The sequence below is a fragment of the Armigeres subalbatus genome, chromosome 2 (assembly GCF_024139115.2).
Source record: "Armigeres subalbatus isolate Guangzhou_Male chromosome 2, GZ_Asu_2, whole genome shotgun sequence".
Lineage (NCBI taxonomy): Eukaryota > Metazoa > Arthropoda > Insecta > Diptera > Culicidae > Armigeres > Armigeres subalbatus.
This window is the reverse complement of record NC_085140.1, coordinates 299,233,687-299,253,129: the sequence shown is the minus strand read 5'-3', so window position 1 is coordinate 299,253,129 and position 19,443 is coordinate 299,233,687. Positions and strand designations below refer to the sequence as shown.

The window sequence follows — 19,443 nt, the reverse complement described above, 5'->3', positions numbered from 1 at the left end:
TAAATTAAAAAAAAAACAGAATGCATTGCATGTTATTATAATAGGACTACATAAACCTAAGCTGTATTTGTTCACATTAAAACGACCCCTGTATCCTGAGTTATACGCCTTCGACTGTGTTGGAAAAAAAACCACAATGGCCGACGTTTCTATACAGATTCAGACATTTTCGATGAAATGTCTCGATAATATCTTCGGTGTTTTGATGGCTGTTGATTTCAAGATGGACCATACCGAATGATGGAATGAATCCAAATCCGGTGAGTAAGAAGGCAATTCCTTTTTGTTCGGAAAACCGGAAAAAAGCATTCACAAAGACTAAAAGTTTTTTTTTTTCTATATATGAAATGATTTGTATTTGTATTTGTATTTTATTAGATCCAACTGACCGAACATGGTCTTATTGAACATCTTATAACTAGGAAATAATAGCATTCATAAATAACTGATTTCTTCAACTCAATAACAACAGATTAATAACAGATTTCATAATTGCACATCACACAAACATCAATATTTTTGAGCAACTTACAAACAACTACAAAAACAAAACTTCATTCTCCTTTTTTGACGTTACATAATTCATACAGACACATTTACAATTACAATTTTACGGTTTCCAAGTTTCGTTAACTTTAGTCACAAATTCGCGGCAATTTATACATTTGGGCCAAGTTGAATGATTTAGTGCCAATGCTTTTTGTTCCATAGTCAAAACAACCTTGAACGATATATAATCCATTTCACTTAAATTCTTCCATTTCGGCACAAGCTTAACCACATTATGAAAAGTCGTCATTGAAGTGCCAAGGCAACGGGATACCATTAGCCGTACATCGTTTTCAGTAGCGCAAGTATCGATGTTAGATAAGTACAGCGAGAACGTTTCACTTTCCTTCTCGGCACATTGTGATGAGCAAGCTATCTCATTAGAACATTCATGATGGCTATAGGTAGACATGGGTGTGGAATGCAAACACTGAGCGGCGGTAGCTGGTTTCTCGACGATGTCAGCAAGCGTTTGGACCACATGAGCGACGGTACGTTTCAGTTGATCAATTTCGCTTTCCAATGAGCGGTATGGTTCGGTGTTTGTAGCGACATCCATTGGTTCGGTTATAGTGGCAGCATCCAATTTTCTTCGCTCCCTGATCTTGCAGAACATATCCATGCAGGTGTTGCACATCCAAATTATATTTGTGGATAAAGCATACAGATCAGTTTCTGTTACTCCAACACAGTCAGCGTGGAACTTCACAGCACACATCCCTTCACACACCGTATGGAGATCAGTCTCGGTGATAGCGAGAGAGCATTTCTCACAATGCATTGTCATGGTTTTATTAAACAATGGTCGACGCGACTGCTGTTCAGAAACGGATATTTTGTGAAATTAACGGGCACAAACGTGAAATAATCAATTAATGATGACACTTTTTGACAAAACGTTCAATGGACTTGACTTTAACACAGATTGTCTAGTTTTTAAACGTCTTCAACACGTTAATTCAGCGTTATAGAGGAAGCAACAAACAGCCCGTACGGTATCAGAGACGCTCGTGATCGTTGATACTTAGTATTCTCAGAATATACATCTGTTACAGCCTGCTGAGTTATGTCCATATAGCTACTGATTCAGTCTATTATTGCCTGTTTTTGCTTTGTAGCAGCAAACTATCAAAATCTGTACAGATAATTTGCAGACACCATGTATTTCTGCCTTTCTCGTATACTAAGTATACGGTAAAGGCTATATGATCGCTCCAAAAACAAACTTTTTATAGAAGGCCCGGAGACCCATAGTGTTATATACCAATCGACTCAGTTCGACGAATCGAGGTGATGTCTGTGTGTGTGTGTGTGTGTGTGTGTATGTGTGTGTGTGTATGTGTGTGTGTGTGTGTGCGCAAAACTACTCAACAAAATGTCACTCATTTTTCGGGCACTTATCCTCAACCGATTTGCTCGCAACAAGTTGCATTCGACGCAAAATCCTGTCCCATTGTTTCCTATTTGAAATTGGCCAGATCGGACTATGGGATCGAGAGTTATGGCCAAAATACAAATTCATTTGAAAAATCGCTTAAAAATGTCACTCATTTTTCGGGCACTTATCCTCAACTGATTTGCTCGCAAACAAGTTGCATTCGACGCAGAATCCTGTCCCATTGTTTCCTATTTGAAATTGGCAAGATCGGACTATGGGATCGAAAGTTATGACCAAAATACAAAATCATACGAAAAATCGCGTAAAAATGTCACTCATTTTTCGGGCACTTATCCTCAACTGATTTGCTCGCAAACAAGTTGCATTCGACGCAGAATCCTGTCCCATTGTTTCCTATTTGAAATTGGCCAGATCGGACTATGGGATCAAAAGTTATGGCCAAAACACAAAATCATACGAAAAACTCGTGTACAACGTGTCACTCATTTTTCGGGCACTTATCCTCAACCGATTTGCTCGCAACAAGTTGCATTCGACGCAGAATCCTGTCCCATTATTTCCTATTTGAAATTGGCCCGATCGGACTATGGGATCAAAAGTTATGGCCAAAACACAAAATCATACGAAAAATCGTGTAAAAATGTCACTCATTTTTCGGGCACTTATCCTCAACTGATTTGCTCGCAACAAGTTGCATTCGACGCAGAATCCTGTCCCATTGTTTCCTATTTGAAATAGGCCAGATCGGACTATGAAATCGAGAGTTAAGGCCAAAATACAAATTCATACGAAAATATTGCGTAAGAAATGTCACTCATTTTTCAGGCACTTATTCTCAATCGATTTGCTCGCAACAAATTACATTCGACGCAAAATTCTTTCCCATTGTTTCCTATTAAAAATTGGACAGGTCGGACTATGGGATTGGAAGTTATGACCAAAATACCTTTTTTCATAAAAATCACAAAAAATGTCACCTATTTTTCGGACACCTAACCTTAATCGATTCACACGAAACAAGTTGCATTCGACGCAGAATCCTGTCCCATTGTTTCCTATTGAAAATTGGCTAGATCGGACTATGGGATCGGAAGATATGGCCGAAACACCATTTTAGCCTTTTTATACGAAAAGGCTGTATGTTCGCTCCAAAAACCAAACTTTTACAGAAGGCCTGGAGACCCATAGTGTTATTGTGCTTCCAGTTGAAAACCGAAGTGAGCTCTCGCGACGATTGAGTTTTTCCTTATTTCCTGATGTCGCAACTGCATCGCGACTAGTGCGCATCTATGCCACCGCCGTGCGCCATGATGCGCACTAGTCGCGACGTAGTTGCGACAAAAGGAAACGGGAGAAAAATCGATTGTCGCGAGAGCTCACTTCGGTTTTCAACTGGAAGTACAATATATACCAATCGATTCAGCTCGACGAACTGAGATGATGTCTCTGTCTCTCCCACTTCATACGGGAGTTTGGCAGAAAGACGGTCATGAGATTTATATCATAACAAATATTGCCCTCCGCTCGCGTGATGGGAATGACATTTTCGTTTTCTTTTTGTGTAGTCGGAGCTTCAGTTCAACTAACATCCAAAAGTGATATCCTTAAAATATATGACTGGGTGAAATAAAACAGGGTTATGTACGTCAAAAAGATTGGAAAAGGAAACAAAATGTCGAAATTCTTATTAGCATATTGTAGATCAAGCTGAAAACCGAACCGAGGTCCCGCGAAATCGCATTTTCTCGCATTTCCGGATGTTGCAACTGCATCGCGAGTAGTGCGCAACCAGGTATCTGGCACCCCCAATCCTACCCACTACGTTTGACAATAGCCAACATCTTTGAGTTTCCCATTGTTCTATTGAAATTGGGTTTCCCACTGACAATTCTATTTTGTAAACAAACCATTATTCCGAACTGATTTTTTCCAAATGGACGTAAATATTTTTCACCATTTTTCGAGAACTTGGGCGAAAGTATGAATACGAGGTGTATTTGAACAAGAATATTGACACCTTTAAAAAATGTTCATATTTCGATCGGCACCAAGCGCCCTACTTCGCCAAAATATTAAGATATTTGAAACATATTTTCAATGGGAGGTTTTCGATGACTATAATTACGTCTTCCTGTTAAATTAATCGATGATTATGATGCTGGTATCAAAACATGGCTGCTTCGCAGACTCCTGTGCGCAACTGTGCCATAGTCGGGCACCACTCGCGATGCAGTTGCGACATCCGGAAATGGGACAAAATATGATTTTCGGTTTTCAACTGGATCTACAATATCTTTGCCATAAATAATCTGATTTTCATAGAACGGACAAAGAAATTTGTCTTTTTTACTCCTAGCCACTAGCTCATCTTTTTCAAGCACACATTTTACGAAGGTCGAGAAAGGCACCATCACCGCTAGGTGGATTAATCTGGGTTTTTTTGAATATGTTCAAGCAATGTGTTTTTGCTTAGGCCCTTGTTAAATCAAAAAATAGGCTAGATTCAAAATGGCAAACCAATAATGCAGATTATGTTTCATAAATAATTGCATAAATCATTGATGGAGTTGCAGAGATAAACATGTCCACTGTAGGACTGATCTAGCTGTATACCACAAATGTATACGTTTACCTTAAGTTGAATACCTCACACTTTAGTTCATTCAACAATTAAAATCCGTAGGTAAAACTTTTGATTCTACTTTGAATATATAATTTTGCAAAAATATTCAGCACTTCGAACATTACATAGTTGATAACTAGAAAACACACAAGATGTCAACACGAGCGTTTGAAATAAATGTGTCTAATCTTCTTCTTTTCTACATAATAAAAATGAAATGGTGTGTGTTCGTATCCGCATAACTCGAAAACGGCTGGATGGATTTTCTTCATTCCTTCAGCAGATTATGTTCGTTATGATTTCCGACGGGTTTATATGATATTTCCTTATGTGAAAATCATATGTGAAGTTGAGTAAATCGTGAAAAACTAAAACAAAGATTCGTATGGGAATTCCGCATAGGCAGTTCACAACGCGCATTTTCGCCTACTATGCAGGACAACGTCTGCCGGGTCAACTAGTCTTCTATATAATAAAAATGAAATGGTCTGTTTCCGTATCCGCATAATTCGAAAACGGCTGTTTCTTCATTCCTTGAGCAGATTATGTTCGTTATGATTTCCGACGGGTTTACATGATATTTTCTCATGCAAAAATCATTCTGCATGAGCAGTTCACAACGCGCATTTCGCCAACTACATGCAGGACAATGTTTGCCGGGTCAACCAGTTTGTCACATGTTTGTCACAATAAGATGCTTTTGGCGCAGACACAGCCTTGGCATCTTCAAACTGGTTAGCAGCTGTTCCATCAATTTCTTACATCTCAATACATTGTAATGCAATTTCATGTTACAAGGTGTGGTTCAAATCCAATTTCTAAACAAAGTGAGTGCAATTTCCTGTATGGATAAAGTAACGCGTTTCCAATAGAACTTCCGAGTGCCATGTAGACCAATGAGAACAAATAGAGCATGTGGGGAGTTGATTTGCACACAGCTGATGTTGCTTCCGACCAGCTCGATTGTCCGACGAAGAAAGAGGAAGAGTCATGGATTGCTATGTGCTAATCGACCACCGTGATGAATCATGCATGATGCAATCGTTAAACGGATAGATGAAGGTATGTTCATCCATCGACCAACATGTAAGGGGTATGCCTCTAAGTACACACTGAAGGTAATTAACTCATACCCCACATTCTCCTTCTTCTCTCATTAAAAAGAGAAAAAAAAATCCACTGACATGCTCTACTAAAACCGAAGTTGTATTCAAATGGATGGGCTTCTCAAAATTCGAGTGTTGGTGCGAACGGCAAGCAATAGCATTCAAGCTGCAGGCCCTTACGAAGACAATTTTCTTCAAAACCCAGATCTTTGTACATGTTACTGTTAAGACTTGCTGCAAAACAGAACTTCCTTCTTTGCTCTTCAAGCAGTAAAAGTATTTGCAGCAATGGAAAATTCACCAGTTGATGCCCAGCAGTCCACCAACTGTACGAGAATATCATTGCTCTAGCGCTTCAACAACCTAACTGTCGCTGGTCACGCAGAACATACGCGTCGGCAGTTCGGTCATAACGCAGGTCTTCATCGTGCTGTCAGGTGATTGCAATGACTAGCGAGAGCGAGAAATTACGTCTGCATTCGAAAAAAAAGCTTTGTGGACATATGATTAAACTGGTGTAAAGTAATCTTCACTAAATTTCCTTTCTGGTGAAATATTTATTTCATTATTTTTGTTCCTTGCATCCCGCATCCCACCGTTTAATCCTAGGTAAGAAAGCCAAGTGGCAGCGCAAGTTGGAGAAGGTCACCGATGCCAAGAATGTAGTGCCGCACATATACGATGATTTGAACATGATCAACATTTTCGCTATCAAAGAGAGCATCCATAAGGCCGAACATGAGTTCCGTACCACGTCCGATGAACAGTCACGAAAGGTCTTCGAGTGGGCAAACAAACACAAGATTTATCATCCACTCATTATGGGAGCACACAAGGAAAATGTAATCATTGACCTTTCCGGTACACTTTTAACACAACAAGCTAGCATACTGTAAAACATTAGGACGGTGACCCAGACAATAAAATAATAAAAAAAACTTACGTTGATCTTCTACACGCACACGTTCTTTCTGAATTACTCTTTTACAAAATTGGAATACATGAGTTTGTCCTCGTTTATATCTTGAAAAATATGGAAAATTGTTGCAATGTTTTTAAGACTTAATTCGACTTTGCTATATATACTGACACCATTAAACGAAAGATATCCAAAACTAATTTCTAAAAGTACAAACCATTGTACCTTGCGGGCATACCCTGTAATTTCCTAAAATCAAGCTCAATTTTCCAGGGATCACGTACGCTACGTTTTCAAACCACGTGTTTTCCTAATTGATGAACCATTCAATACTGATCCTCAACCGAATTCAATCTGCAGCTAAAAAAAAATTTTTTTTTATTATTCTTAAGATTCACTTTGCAGTTTTTCCAATTCAGAAACTGTTTTCCGTTGCTACTGCACAAAGCTTCTATCTATCGCTAAGTGGAACATGCACTCGTTCTCGGGTACCACTGTACCACAAAGTGTGGTACGCCTTGATATGAACAATCAACGAGCTAAATATAGGAGTGCGACTAACTTCGGGAGGAACTTCACTGACGTCCCATCTTGTGAAGACTTTCATGTAGAGTGCCAAACCGAACTCATTCAAACCCTTCGCAAAATGTCCCATTTTGCGACCGACTATCGTGTTGCTTCGTTAAGCGTCTTTTTTGAACGAATTATAAATTCTCCCTAAGCGTCCCGCATAGAGATTTTTTTTTGCCACATCCGAAAACGATGTTCCTCCTAAGCGTCCCGCTTTGAGGTATATTTCTTCTCGAACGTCCCGTTCCGAGGCACGCTTAGCTGCTTCCAAGCATCCTGCTTCGAAGAATTTGTATTTACGAAGGTCCCGTCCCGAGACAATCGTTGTTACTCCAAAGCGTCCCGCTTTGAGTTTGTTATCGAAAGTTCTATTTCGAGATAAGTTCTTCCTGAGCATCCCGCTTACAGAAACACAATAATTATTATCTATGAAGATCCAATTCCACGCTATACGTTGAAAACATCTCCAACTGTTTTCGTCTAAAATATCCAAGTAAACTAAAATGTTACAAAAAATCCACGGAAAATGTCCGATTCTGGACAGAAATTAGTTTTGTTCAACTTCCTTACGAACGTGTCTTGGGCTGTTCCAAATAATTAACCAAACTACTCGTGCCGAATATTGTTTTCCAAAATGTTTGTTTCTTTTACATTCCACAAAAATATTTAGTTGCTTACCGAAAGATCCAATTGCAGGGATGTTAGCTCCTGGGAGGGAGCCAGCTTCACCGTGATTCGCTTTTTATTCTGATGTCCACTCGGACACCAAAACCTGGCAGGATCGCCATTGTGGGGAGTTGATTTGCACACAGCTGATGTTGCTTCCGACCAGCTCGATTGTCCGACGAAGAAAGAGGAAGAGTCATGGATTGCTATGTGCTAATCGACCACCGTGATGAATCATGCATGATGCAATCGTTAAACGGATAGATGAAGGTATGTTCATCCATCGACCAACATGTAAGGGGTATGCCTCTAAGTACACACTGAAGGTAATTAACTCATACCCCACAGAGCACTTTGAACCTTTGCATGTCATCTTCACCATGTCAGTCAGTGCGGGTGAAAGTACTCAAACTAACTTTCCACATTGTCACTACACCTCCTCCCCCTCTACCCACTTGAATCCTTTCCGTTCAAACGGATCCAACCGAAAGGTGTTCTTCTATTCACGTTCAAGATACATAGGGGTAAATTATATCTTTCGGGGCAAATCAATTTCCGAACCGATCCAATACACACAACTACCACGGTGTTACCGTAATAGGTGGGAAACTATTGAACATATAGATTCTAACACGCTTCAGAGTGATATGCGGCAGTTGGCATCTATGTGGCCTTTCCCACGAGGTTGCTTTCAGTCACAGTATGGACTTTGGAAGTAATTGACGTACCATAGGTAGTCCTGGTTGTAGCTTCAAGAACCTAAGCCCAGATTCAATCACTTGTAAACTTTCATTGGTGAAAGTCATCTGCTCAAAAATTATTACAACGTCATCCTTTTCGTACGGGGTGTGGTGTGAATGCCATCGCTTACGTCGTACGGTGGTTGGGAATAAATTTTGCAACAAGTTCATCGAAACGATCCCACAACCTACGGCTGGATATGGTCACGACTCACGTACTTACAGTTCCGCGAATGCTCATAAAATAATCATAAATCACCTCAAGGTTTGTTCGGCCCGCCAACGCTACCAGTGGTAATTAGGACTTGAACACCGGCAGGCGACGTGTTGTGTTGAATGGAACTTCTGGAATCCATCGATTTAGGATCGATACACGTCGAGACGCAGAAGACAGCAACGAAAGGAGGAAAATATAGACCATCCAACACAAACCGTATTGTCTGCAGTATCTAACCTATTTATTTACCACTCTGGTAGCAGTAACTGTGTCGAATGTGAATTATTAACGAACGGAATAGTGTTACAAATACTTAACTGAAAAGGAGAGAAGAAACGTGCTAGATGATATTGCGTGTCTTCAAATACTCCAGTGATAGTGCCGGTGTATGATGGTGAGGTTTTACTAGCTGCAAATGAACATAAGTAAGAAGTGCTTCTGTAAAATAGTGGTCAACAGTCATTGAAAGAAATTTGAGTTCAGACAGTTGGAGCAAACCAAGGTAGTACATATTTTTTATTTATTTTCTTATGGGAAAACCCCATTTGAATGAATAAAAGGAAATTGCACGACATAGAGAGCACACTATTCGACTAATCATTAAGTCAATTTGCCTTAAGGTATAAATATATTCATATAAAAGGTGTTAAAATTAGCATTATGCATTTTAATTGATTGCAATAATGATCATTATACATATCACCTTTTTCAAATGCATGCTTTTTCTCTAATTCAAAAACGAACAGTGACAACGAAATGCACGGTTATCATGCTTCCAAATATAGAATGTGACTAATCAGTGAATATTTTAATATTCATATTCTTGTTTTGTATAAATCGGAGGACCAGCGTTTGTAATCATCATAATTCATGAATAATCAACATTTTCGGAAGATCCGAAGTTTGAGATTTTGTTTTCATCAAAGGTAACTAGGACTATTATCCGTAGAACGACATTGTATCCCCCAATAAGAAGTTGTTGCTGAGACACATCACGGTGAGTTTGTCCGAAGAAGCTTATTTTCTCAAAAAATCAGTATCTCTAAAACACTCATCACACGAAAGTATAGGTTTTTTTTTTCAAGTAGGTGCATTTTTAAAATGTTCTATCGGGGGTCTTTTTTAAAACATTTGGGGGGGGGGGGGGTTTGGGTTGGTGTAATCGGCTATCATTTGAGATTTCTATGGAGTTTGCTCCAAAAATAGTGAAAAAAAATAAAAAAATGTTCAGATCCCCCGATAGAACATTTTAGTTTACCCACTATATGAAAGAGAAGAGCATATACTTTCACGTGGTGGGTGTTTCAGAGATACTGATTTTTGAAAAATAATATTTCCCCATAGACACACCGTGACATATACGAATATAACATAATATTGTGTCATATTTGATTCGGGAACACCCAAAACAATATATTTACAGTAGGTACCGTGCTCCTATAGTTGCGGTATTTTTTGAATTTGTGTTCCTATAGTTGCGAATCCCATTGTTTTCATATGGGACTCGGAACTTCAGAAACACTACCGAAGCTATTGCACGGTGGCTAAAATCGTGTTTTTGGCGCGTTTATTTAATAGTACCTTTATTATGTGATTTAGCGTAATGGCGTCTTCGAGACATTTTATCAGTTAGTCGACGCGCTTCTTTGGAGGTATTCAGCCTTTTATGATCAATCCTCCTAAAAGTGAGATGAAAAATAATAAATAAATCTTCGCGAGAGTTTTAGCAAAAGTTCTCCTGAAAAAATTTGTCGAAGACACCAAGCTCGCAATTTCATTACTTTTGGAGATTTATTGCATTTTATGCCAACAAGTTTTGAACATGTTCGATGAATTAATCTTTTTTTTTGTCTTCATTATCGAGACTTTCAGCCCGAGGCTGGCTCATCTCGTGGAGAATTAATCTTACTATTTCATTATCATTTAGTATTCAGCCAATAACTCATTCCAGAAGTGGAGTGTGTGGCATAATTCTGCCGAACGAGCTATCCGTTGATTTGATCGCTTGTGTGCTGTCTTCTTGCATGGGCTATGGAGCGTGGGTTCGATTCCCGCCCCGGTAAGGAGGAAACTTTTCGTGATCGAAAATTTCTTCACCGGTCCACTGGGTGTTATGTGTTCTGTCCGTTGTCTAGGTGTTAAGTGTTCAGTCTGTACGACCTCTGGTCGAAGACAGTGTTCCTGTCTTTTCTTTTTTTCTCGAGCGTGCAACTCCGGGCGTGCCCGATGAGGAAAGGGGCAAAGTCATGGCCTGCTATTCACTAGTCAATGTTGGCAACCGAACCGTTATACGGATGTCATCAATGCACGCTCGGAGTTTAAGTTAAATCTCGTAGTTAAAAATCAAAAAAGAGAAAAAAAACATTGATTTGCGAATTTCATAAAACAACTATTTACATAATTTTTCTACGCATTTTTTTTTACATTACAGCCAAATTTAATTTTACAATTCAGTATCAAATATCCGTACTCAATTCCCATATTCAAAATCATCCTAATTTAAATATTTCAATCCAACGTTTGATACGATTTTCCAATCAATACGCAAGTGCATATTTTCTAAACAAATTAATCCAGCCTTTTTTCTGAACCTTTTGAACTGTCAACTTTTTTATGTTCATGATCCTCCATCTGTATTCCTTCTTATTTTTTTTGCAAATATATCCAGCATTTCAATCCAAAACCAAATAGAGTTCGAGCCGGCAGACCATATCCAATACAATTTTTATGGCCTTCCAACAGGAAAAGTCAAAACAATATCGGTGACTCTCCAAACATACTCTGCATTGGTCCTTCAAGCTTAAGCCAATTAGTCCGGCGCTCTCACATAACACCTTTGAAATTTAAATTTGATTCTGCTGGTCCACCGCATTAACGTTTATTCTTCGACGTTACAAGCCAAAACTGATGGGCAAATCATTCAATCCGGTGCTCTACCACAGCAGCTTATATCATCACATATCAAAACCGATGAGAAAATAAATCATTTATGCTGGCGCTCTTCCAGAGCGCCTTCGAGTTTTTTAGGTCGAAACCGTTGAGAAACAACACATTTTTCAATCCAGAGTGCCTTCGACATCACAAACCAAAACCGACGAGCAAATCATTCAATCCGACGCTCTTCCAGAGCGCCTTCGACAGTACAAGTCGAAACCGATGAACAAATCATTTAAGCTGACGCCGTTCCAGAGCGTCTTTGACATCACAAGTCGAAACCGATGAGACAATCATTCAATTCGAAGCTCTTCCAGAGCTTCTTCGATATCACAAGTCGAAACCGATGAACGAATCATTCAATCCGACGCTCTTCCAGAACATCTTCGACTTCCCAAGGCGAAACCGATGAGCAAATCATTTAATCCGATGCTCTTCCAGAGCGCCTTCGACACTACAAGTGGAAACCGATGTGCAAATCATTCAATCCGACGCTCTTCCAGAGCGTCTTCGACATCACAAGTCGAAACCGATGAGCAAATCATTTAATCCGACGCTCTTCCAGAGCGTTTTCGACATTACAAGTCGAAACCGATGAGAAAACAAATAATTTATTCCGGCGATCTTCCCTTCGACATCACAAGTCGAAACCGAAGAAAAAAAATGTCCTAATCACGCCCACAGGATACTTACAGAACAATAATTTCCAACCAGGAAACAACCTGGCAGGATCGCCAAATGTGTGGCATAGTTCCGCCGAACGAGCTATCCGTTGATTTGATCGCTTGTGTGCTGTCTTCTCGAGTGTGCAACTCCGGGCGTGCCCGACGAGGAAAGGGGAAAAGTTATGGCCTGCTATTCACTAGTCAATGTTGGCAACCGAACCGTTATGGGGCAGTGCATAGGTTCATTATTTGACTTTTGAGGGGTGCCGAAATTCATTTTGAATGAACTCGATGTATGAAAGAGTGCTCATTTTTAGTAAACAGCGCACCGCTCAAACGTCATTGTGTTCATTAGATGCACCTCCCCATACGGATGATATTTACATGTCTGTCATCAATGCACGCTCAAAGTGGATTGCCCAATTTCTATTAAATCTCACCCTCAAACGGAGTTCCCGAAAGTGTTATATGGTGGACTTCTAGCGCTATTTCCCCTTAATATTGACAGCGTGAAACGCCAGTATCATTCAACTTACTAAATGATAATAATACTTATTATCATTTAGTATATTAACCGATACTAGCGTTTTACGCTGTAAATATTAGACATAGAGCAATCTACTTTTAGACAAAGTTGTAGAGGAAAAATATCGCTAGAAGTCCGCCATACAACACTTTCCGGAACTCCACCTCTGGAATGAGTTATTGGCTGAATACTAAATGATAATGAAATGATAAGTTCAATCCTTGTGTATAAGCATACAATCATATGGAGACGCATGGTGCATTGGTTCATCAACTTCTTGTGGTGGGTGATTGATTTCTGCCTTGCAAAGTAGGAAATGGTTTTTGAAACATTACTTACATTCGCTTACAAATCTACAGTTCAGGACTCAGGTATTAATTTAAAGTTCATTACTTGTACTTTATTATGCGTATGAGATTTACTGCCACCATGTGCCCCTTGTCAAGTAGCAGTTAAATCAAATATGCCTAAAAATCCAATAAAACTGTTATAACTTTTTTTTATTTTTCAAGTTTTTAAGTCACAATAGCCACCCAACGACGTATTTTTATATTATCTAAAACTTTCTAGAATATGCAAAAAATGTAGAAATGAAAATGAAAAAGATATGATGAAAAAACCATTTTTAAAGGTTTGTCAGCATAAAACGTAAAAAATCTCCAAAAGTAACGGAATTACAAACTTGGTGTCCTCGACAACATTTTTCAGGAGAACTTTTGCTACAACTTTTATGAAGAATCAAACCTTATTGATTAGTAAGCTGAATACCTCCAAAAAGCGCATTAACTCACTGGTTAAATGTCTCGAAAAAATCAATACACTAAATTGCATAATAAAAGTGCTATTAAATAAATGCGCAAAACAGCCAATGTGTATTGGTGCAAAGCAGAGAATAAGATAAGGTATTTTAGTGATACTTCTTCGATTTTGATGAAAATCTCCATCTGTTTTTTTTTATTTCGTGTAATGACTGGTCAACAAATTGATAGACTAAATGGGTTGCTGCGTTTGATCCGTAGGTTGTGTAAAAACAACACTACCACAACTATAGGAACACCCACGACTATCGAAATTTTTCCCCTACTGTTATGTCATCCAATACCGAAACCAAACCATCAAGCTTCTCATTATCAAATGACTTAATTTACAACAAGATAACCGAAATTCTAAGCGCGCCGAAGCAAACAAAGCGATGCATGAATGCAATGGTCTTTTTCGGTGATAGGTCGTTTAGCATAAAGTCGTTTGACATAACACCATTTGGCATAAGGCCGTTTGGCATAAAGGTCGTTTAGCATAACGGCCGTTTGGCATTCGTCTCGGTTTCGTTTGAAATAATGGTCATTTGGTATAATTGTTATGTAATCACCGATCTTGGAATTTATGCATAATGTGTTCAATTATTTATAATTATTATGGCTCGAACATTATAAGAGATATGCTTTGAATTGTTTTGTTTTGAATTATTGATTGTATCAAATCACAGCTCGAAGGAACATTGGTAGACTCCATGAATTTTTTTATTATCTGCATTTTCCGTTATCCTTTTACCGGATTTAGCCGGAAGGGGGGCCCGGGGCCGACAGCTTGCGGGTTGTTTTGGTACATAAGATTTGTGGGGGCCCGGGGCCACGGCCCCTTCTAAATCTGGCCCTGCCTCTGGGTCAGCAGCAAGATCGTCGTTGACTGACTTGTGATTTATTTTGAGCTTTTTAGTAGAATGTCTTCACTTGTCATAAGACGAGTTTGTACCATCCCATTTAATTCCACCACTTGTCAAGTGGTGGAATTAAATGGGATGGTACAAACTCGTCTTACGACAAGTGACTTGTGGTATTTTGTTCACAAAAAAACGGAAGTCATTTCATATCAATTCAGACGTACATTTGTTCAATTAAGGCAATTTCTCAGTTTAAGGCAAGCGAAGATATGAACCCTTTTTTTTCAAAGAATGCATTTGACCGTCAGAAGGCAAAATACAACATGGTTCTCTTATTCAATTCAGACATTTGCTCAATTTAAGGCAAGGGAATATATTATCCCTCCTTTCAAAGAATGCATTTGTTCATCAGAAGGCAAAAGACGATATGGTTCCTGCTTTCAATTCAAGCCTTTGTTCGGTGAACGGCAAGGTAGAATATGATCCCTCCTTTCAAAGGTTGCATTTTGCCGGCATGTGGATTCTTAACTAGCTGGATTTTTAACTAGCTTTTAACTAGCGGCAGGATTCTTAACTAGCTGATCCGTCGAGCTACATCTCGCCTAGTTAGTACAAATATCTGTTTTATATCCCCAATTTAAGTGTTAATGTTTGTTCTGCGATTCGATTTCGTTTAGCAGAATAAACGCCTAAACCACATCCCAAATTGGGTTCCTTTTGCTTGATTAATTTTCGAATTATTCAAAATTTTTAGTTTTACTTGTACATGAGCAAGGAGAGGTCTAGAACTAACAAAGAAACATTTATTGTCTTCAAAAACCTCCACAAGCCAAATTTGGTTTCATTTGCTTGATTAGTTTGCGAATTATGCAGAAATATGTGATTCAATTGTATGGAAACCCCCATTTCTAGAGCATCTTAAGAACCTGCCCCGGCCCTAAAAACCTTCGCATTCAAATTTTCACGCCGATCGGTTCAGTAGTTTCCAGCCAGACAGAAGTTCATCTGTTCGTATATAGATTTACCAAGCCGTACAATCCTGCTTCCAATTATCAATTGAGCTGAATGGCACGACAAATCTTACTTTCTAATCACACAATTCAAATAACAATTGAACCGTTTGTTTGAAAAACTGCATAAGTAACATTTTTTTGGCCAAAATGAGATTATAATATATTCTGAATCCTCGTTCAAAATTACGTATCCTGGCAAAAAATATGAAAAATAATTTTGTTCAGGAATGTATGAAAGCTGTTTCGTTTGTTTGAGAAACTACATATGCGCAGGCACTTTGAAGAACAAAAGAGCAAGTACTGCTTACAGTTTTCGCACTGGAAGTACCCCAGGGTGTTGAGTTTTTCTAAAAACTATTGATCTGTATCAAAAAAATCAAAAGAATCGGTGCCAATTTGTTCAAAAATAGTTTTTTGTTGTTTTCTCGAAATTGTGTAAAATGGATATATGCAGTTTCTCAAACAAATGATTCTATTTATACCAAATAACCTAATGCCAAACGACCGACCATTATGCCAAACGACTTTATACCAAACGACATTATGCCAAACGACTTTGTGCCAAACGGGGTACAATCGTAGATGATGACGACGGACGATGCATATGCATCAAAACGTAGAACATGATGAACTTTGATCTCCTTTCTGGTAAGCAACAAAAATAATATAGTGGTATCGAATTGGAACTCCAACTCAACAGATCTGGTGTTAGATTTCCATGCTAGACATTTACCGTTTTTGCTACTAATGCAACGTACACACCAGTCAAGCAGTTTGACGAACATTGACTCCGCCCCCAAGAAAACGCTTCGGTTGCTGCTTTGTTTGAACGTGTGTGAAGTTGTTCGAACAACCATTTGACAGTTGGCGGCTCGGTTGGAAAAAATTAAAACGGTTTGATTTTGGTTTGAGTTGTCGGGGGTGGAGTCAAAGTTCGCCGAACATGTTTGAGCATTTGTAGTGAAGTTGCACAAACCCCCATATATTTTGTGATGGTTGGTGCTCAAGTTGGCGCTTCGGTCGTTCGTGTGTGATATTGTTGGTCGAATAAATTGATTGTTCGTGTCGCTGTTGGTGAAACTTGATGGATGTTTGAATAAACGAGAGGTGGAGTCAATGTTGGTCAAACTGCTTGACCGTGTGTACGTTCCATAACACTAATTTTTGAGTCGTGTATAATTATTCCAAATCCACATTTTTGGTTCGCTTGCATATGTCGGTCTCAAATGACATAATATTACACGACTTTTTCGTAGTGTGATGGTTAATGTGTTAAAATATTTGATGGTTTAAAAAAAAATCACATGGTAGTGGCTTGCATTGTTACAAAGCGCGTCTGTAACACCGCTAACCATGGAATTGTCGTTTGGAAAATCACAAAGCGCGTCTGGAAGACCGAAAATTATGTTGAGCTTTTAGTGGAATGTATTTAGTTGTCATAAGACAAGTTTGTACTATTCCATTTAATTCCACTACTTTATTGTACCTTTGAAAGATACGCACTTCGACTTCAACAGTAAGGCCGTCGAGTCAAGTACGAGACACTGAAGATGGCCTTACTGTTGAAGTCGAAATACGTATCTGTCAAAGGTACAATAAAGTAGTGAAATTAAATGGAATAGTACATACTTGTCGCTCGCTTGCGATATCTCTCAGTTCTATTCTTTCTTACATTGAGCTCACGATAGAAGCCAATGAGAAATTCAAAAAATCTATTGACTTCCATATCGTTGCTTTGCGATTGAAAAGAACGATGTTAGGACAAATTTATTTTGGAGTTCAGTTTTCAAAAGAATTAATCGGTTTCTCAAATGCAACATGTTCTTCTTCGTCTCGCCCAAAATCATTGCGTCTATGCATTTGGGGCCACACATTCACTGCGAGGTTTCTAAGCCAAGTTACCATATTTGTATTTGTATATCATGAGGCTACGATGATACTTGTATGTCCAAGGAAATCGAGAAAGTTTCCTAAACTGGACTGGGAATCAAACCCATCCCAGCCACACCATGGCTTCGACCCGAATCATAATGTCGGATCAATTACGGAACAATTATTCTTTCTCAATTAGAGGCAAGCAAAACTATGACATATTAGTTGGCCTTATTGATTAAAAATAGGTTTTCGCTTGCTTATTACAACCACGCAAAAAAATGCGTTCATGAATTCGTGAACTACCAAGTTTACGAGGTATTTTGAGTCACGTTTTCTGGAATGTTCTGGAAAATGTGGCTGATGTTTCCATGACTTAAATTACGGCGTATTTTTGCTGGTTCACAAATTCGGGAACGCTTTTTTCTGTGTTCTAATACAGCGATTGCATATCGACTGAATGTCTTTTGTTATTGTTATAAAAAGAAATGAAAGAAATCGTGTGACTGATTATACGGCTGTTGATCGGGAATTGCATAACTAAAGATCCTGGTTCGAAATCAGAAAAAATACTCGGATTCGCCTAAGGGTTTTTGGTGTAATAACTTTGTCAGTTAACACGCTGTGTATCCTGTTAATTATAATTGCCCAAATTGAGACTTAACCTAGTTTTAAATTGAGGGCATCATTCACAAAATAAACAGTCCTACGTCGAAATAAAAAATACATCTATCAGATGTACCCAGACATAGTTTATTACGCCATATCGATTGAATATTATATAAAAGATAGTACCACGACTGTCCAGCTGAAATTATGCTTAAATCGATTTTACCCATCGGTCAACTGCTTGCACGATATTTACCGAGTCAACAACGTCGTACAAGTCTCGTACCGATCGAAATATTGCAGCACTCATCCTGCTCTATCGTCCCGCACCCACGAACTTAACATGAACCAACAGAAAAAAGCCCTAGTCTAATGGATCTCCCTTTATTTTTCTTTACTCTTCCCTTGCAGTATTACAAATGAACAATCAGAACGTGCAACGAGACAATGATAGCAGAATCAAGGATGGTAAGTTCATTGCATCATACGCTTCCGCAGCTGAATGTTTGATGATGTTGATTGTAATCGAATTGAATATTGCAATTTTCTTTGTCCCCCTCCCTGACGCCGAATCTGCCCCAGGTCTAATCATAAAGCCATCCAACATTAGAATATGGCTGCACCAGAAGCACCTGGCCAAGCTGGCCAAGGTGATATGGGCCGGACAGGGAATGCGTCTTCGAACGGAAACGTCGCACCATCCGAAGATGAAGCGATTTCTGGAATGTGTGCCACATGTCATGGTACTACTCCTAGTTTTATTACTATTTTGAACAAATTTTGATGCAGTGTCGTTCTAAACTTTAGGGCGTTATCAAGGATGTCCATCAAGCTGTCGTCGATAACGATCTGGATACGTTGAAGGAAAAGACGGCGTCGCCAACGCCGCGGATTGTTCTGACCAGCAAGGATGCTAACGGGTTGACGCCACTGCACAAAGCGGCGGGACTGGCCCATACCCAGATCGTAGAATATATTCTGTCGATTTGGCCGAGCTTGTCGTCGGACGTGGACCACACGGGAAAGACTCCGCTGCACTGGGCGGCCAGTGCTAAGAACAATGCGAGAAGTTTCAATCTTTTAGTGCAGGCTGGTGCCGATGAAACCGCGCTGGATCACGTATGAAATATGTGACACATTCTCGATTGTGTGGTTTGGTTTGCTGGAATGAGTCGCATTTCTATTGAAGTTGTTAATTTTTAAATTATGGTTGAAACTCATACTTTGGCTTGAATGATACATTAATACATATACGTATACACATACGTATACATTAATAGAAATGAAGCTGTGAACTTAAATTGCTGATAAACACGAATACTGAATTAATTTCAAAATCGTCTCGTTACACTGATCGATAAACAATGTTCTGCAA

General features: G+C 39.0%; 1 protein-coding gene across 6 annotated transcripts in view; it reads left to right on the top strand.

Annotated features, from left to right (window-relative positions):
- The window catches only part of LOC134212475 (arginine kinase Lit v 2.0101), a 122,563-nt gene that overhangs the window by 64,197 nt on the left and 38,923 nt on the right, over window positions 1-19,443 (top strand). For 3 of the 6 annotated variants that reach the window (XM_062690379.1, XM_062690378.1, XM_062690373.1), the window contains exons 3-5: window positions 18,480-18,536; window positions 18,651-18,811; window positions 18,876-19,187. In XM_062690379.1, the coding sequence (XP_062546363.1) occupies window positions 18,480-18,536; window positions 18,651-18,811; window positions 18,876-19,187 (530 nt within the window). Of the gene's footprint in view, window positions 1-8,765; window positions 8,788-8,847; window positions 8,867-9,003; window positions 9,292-18,479; window positions 18,537-18,650; window positions 18,812-18,875; window positions 19,188-19,443 lie in introns of those variants that run through there. The other 3 variants (XM_062690376.1, XM_062690375.1, XM_062690374.1) reach the window with 3 other exon arrangements.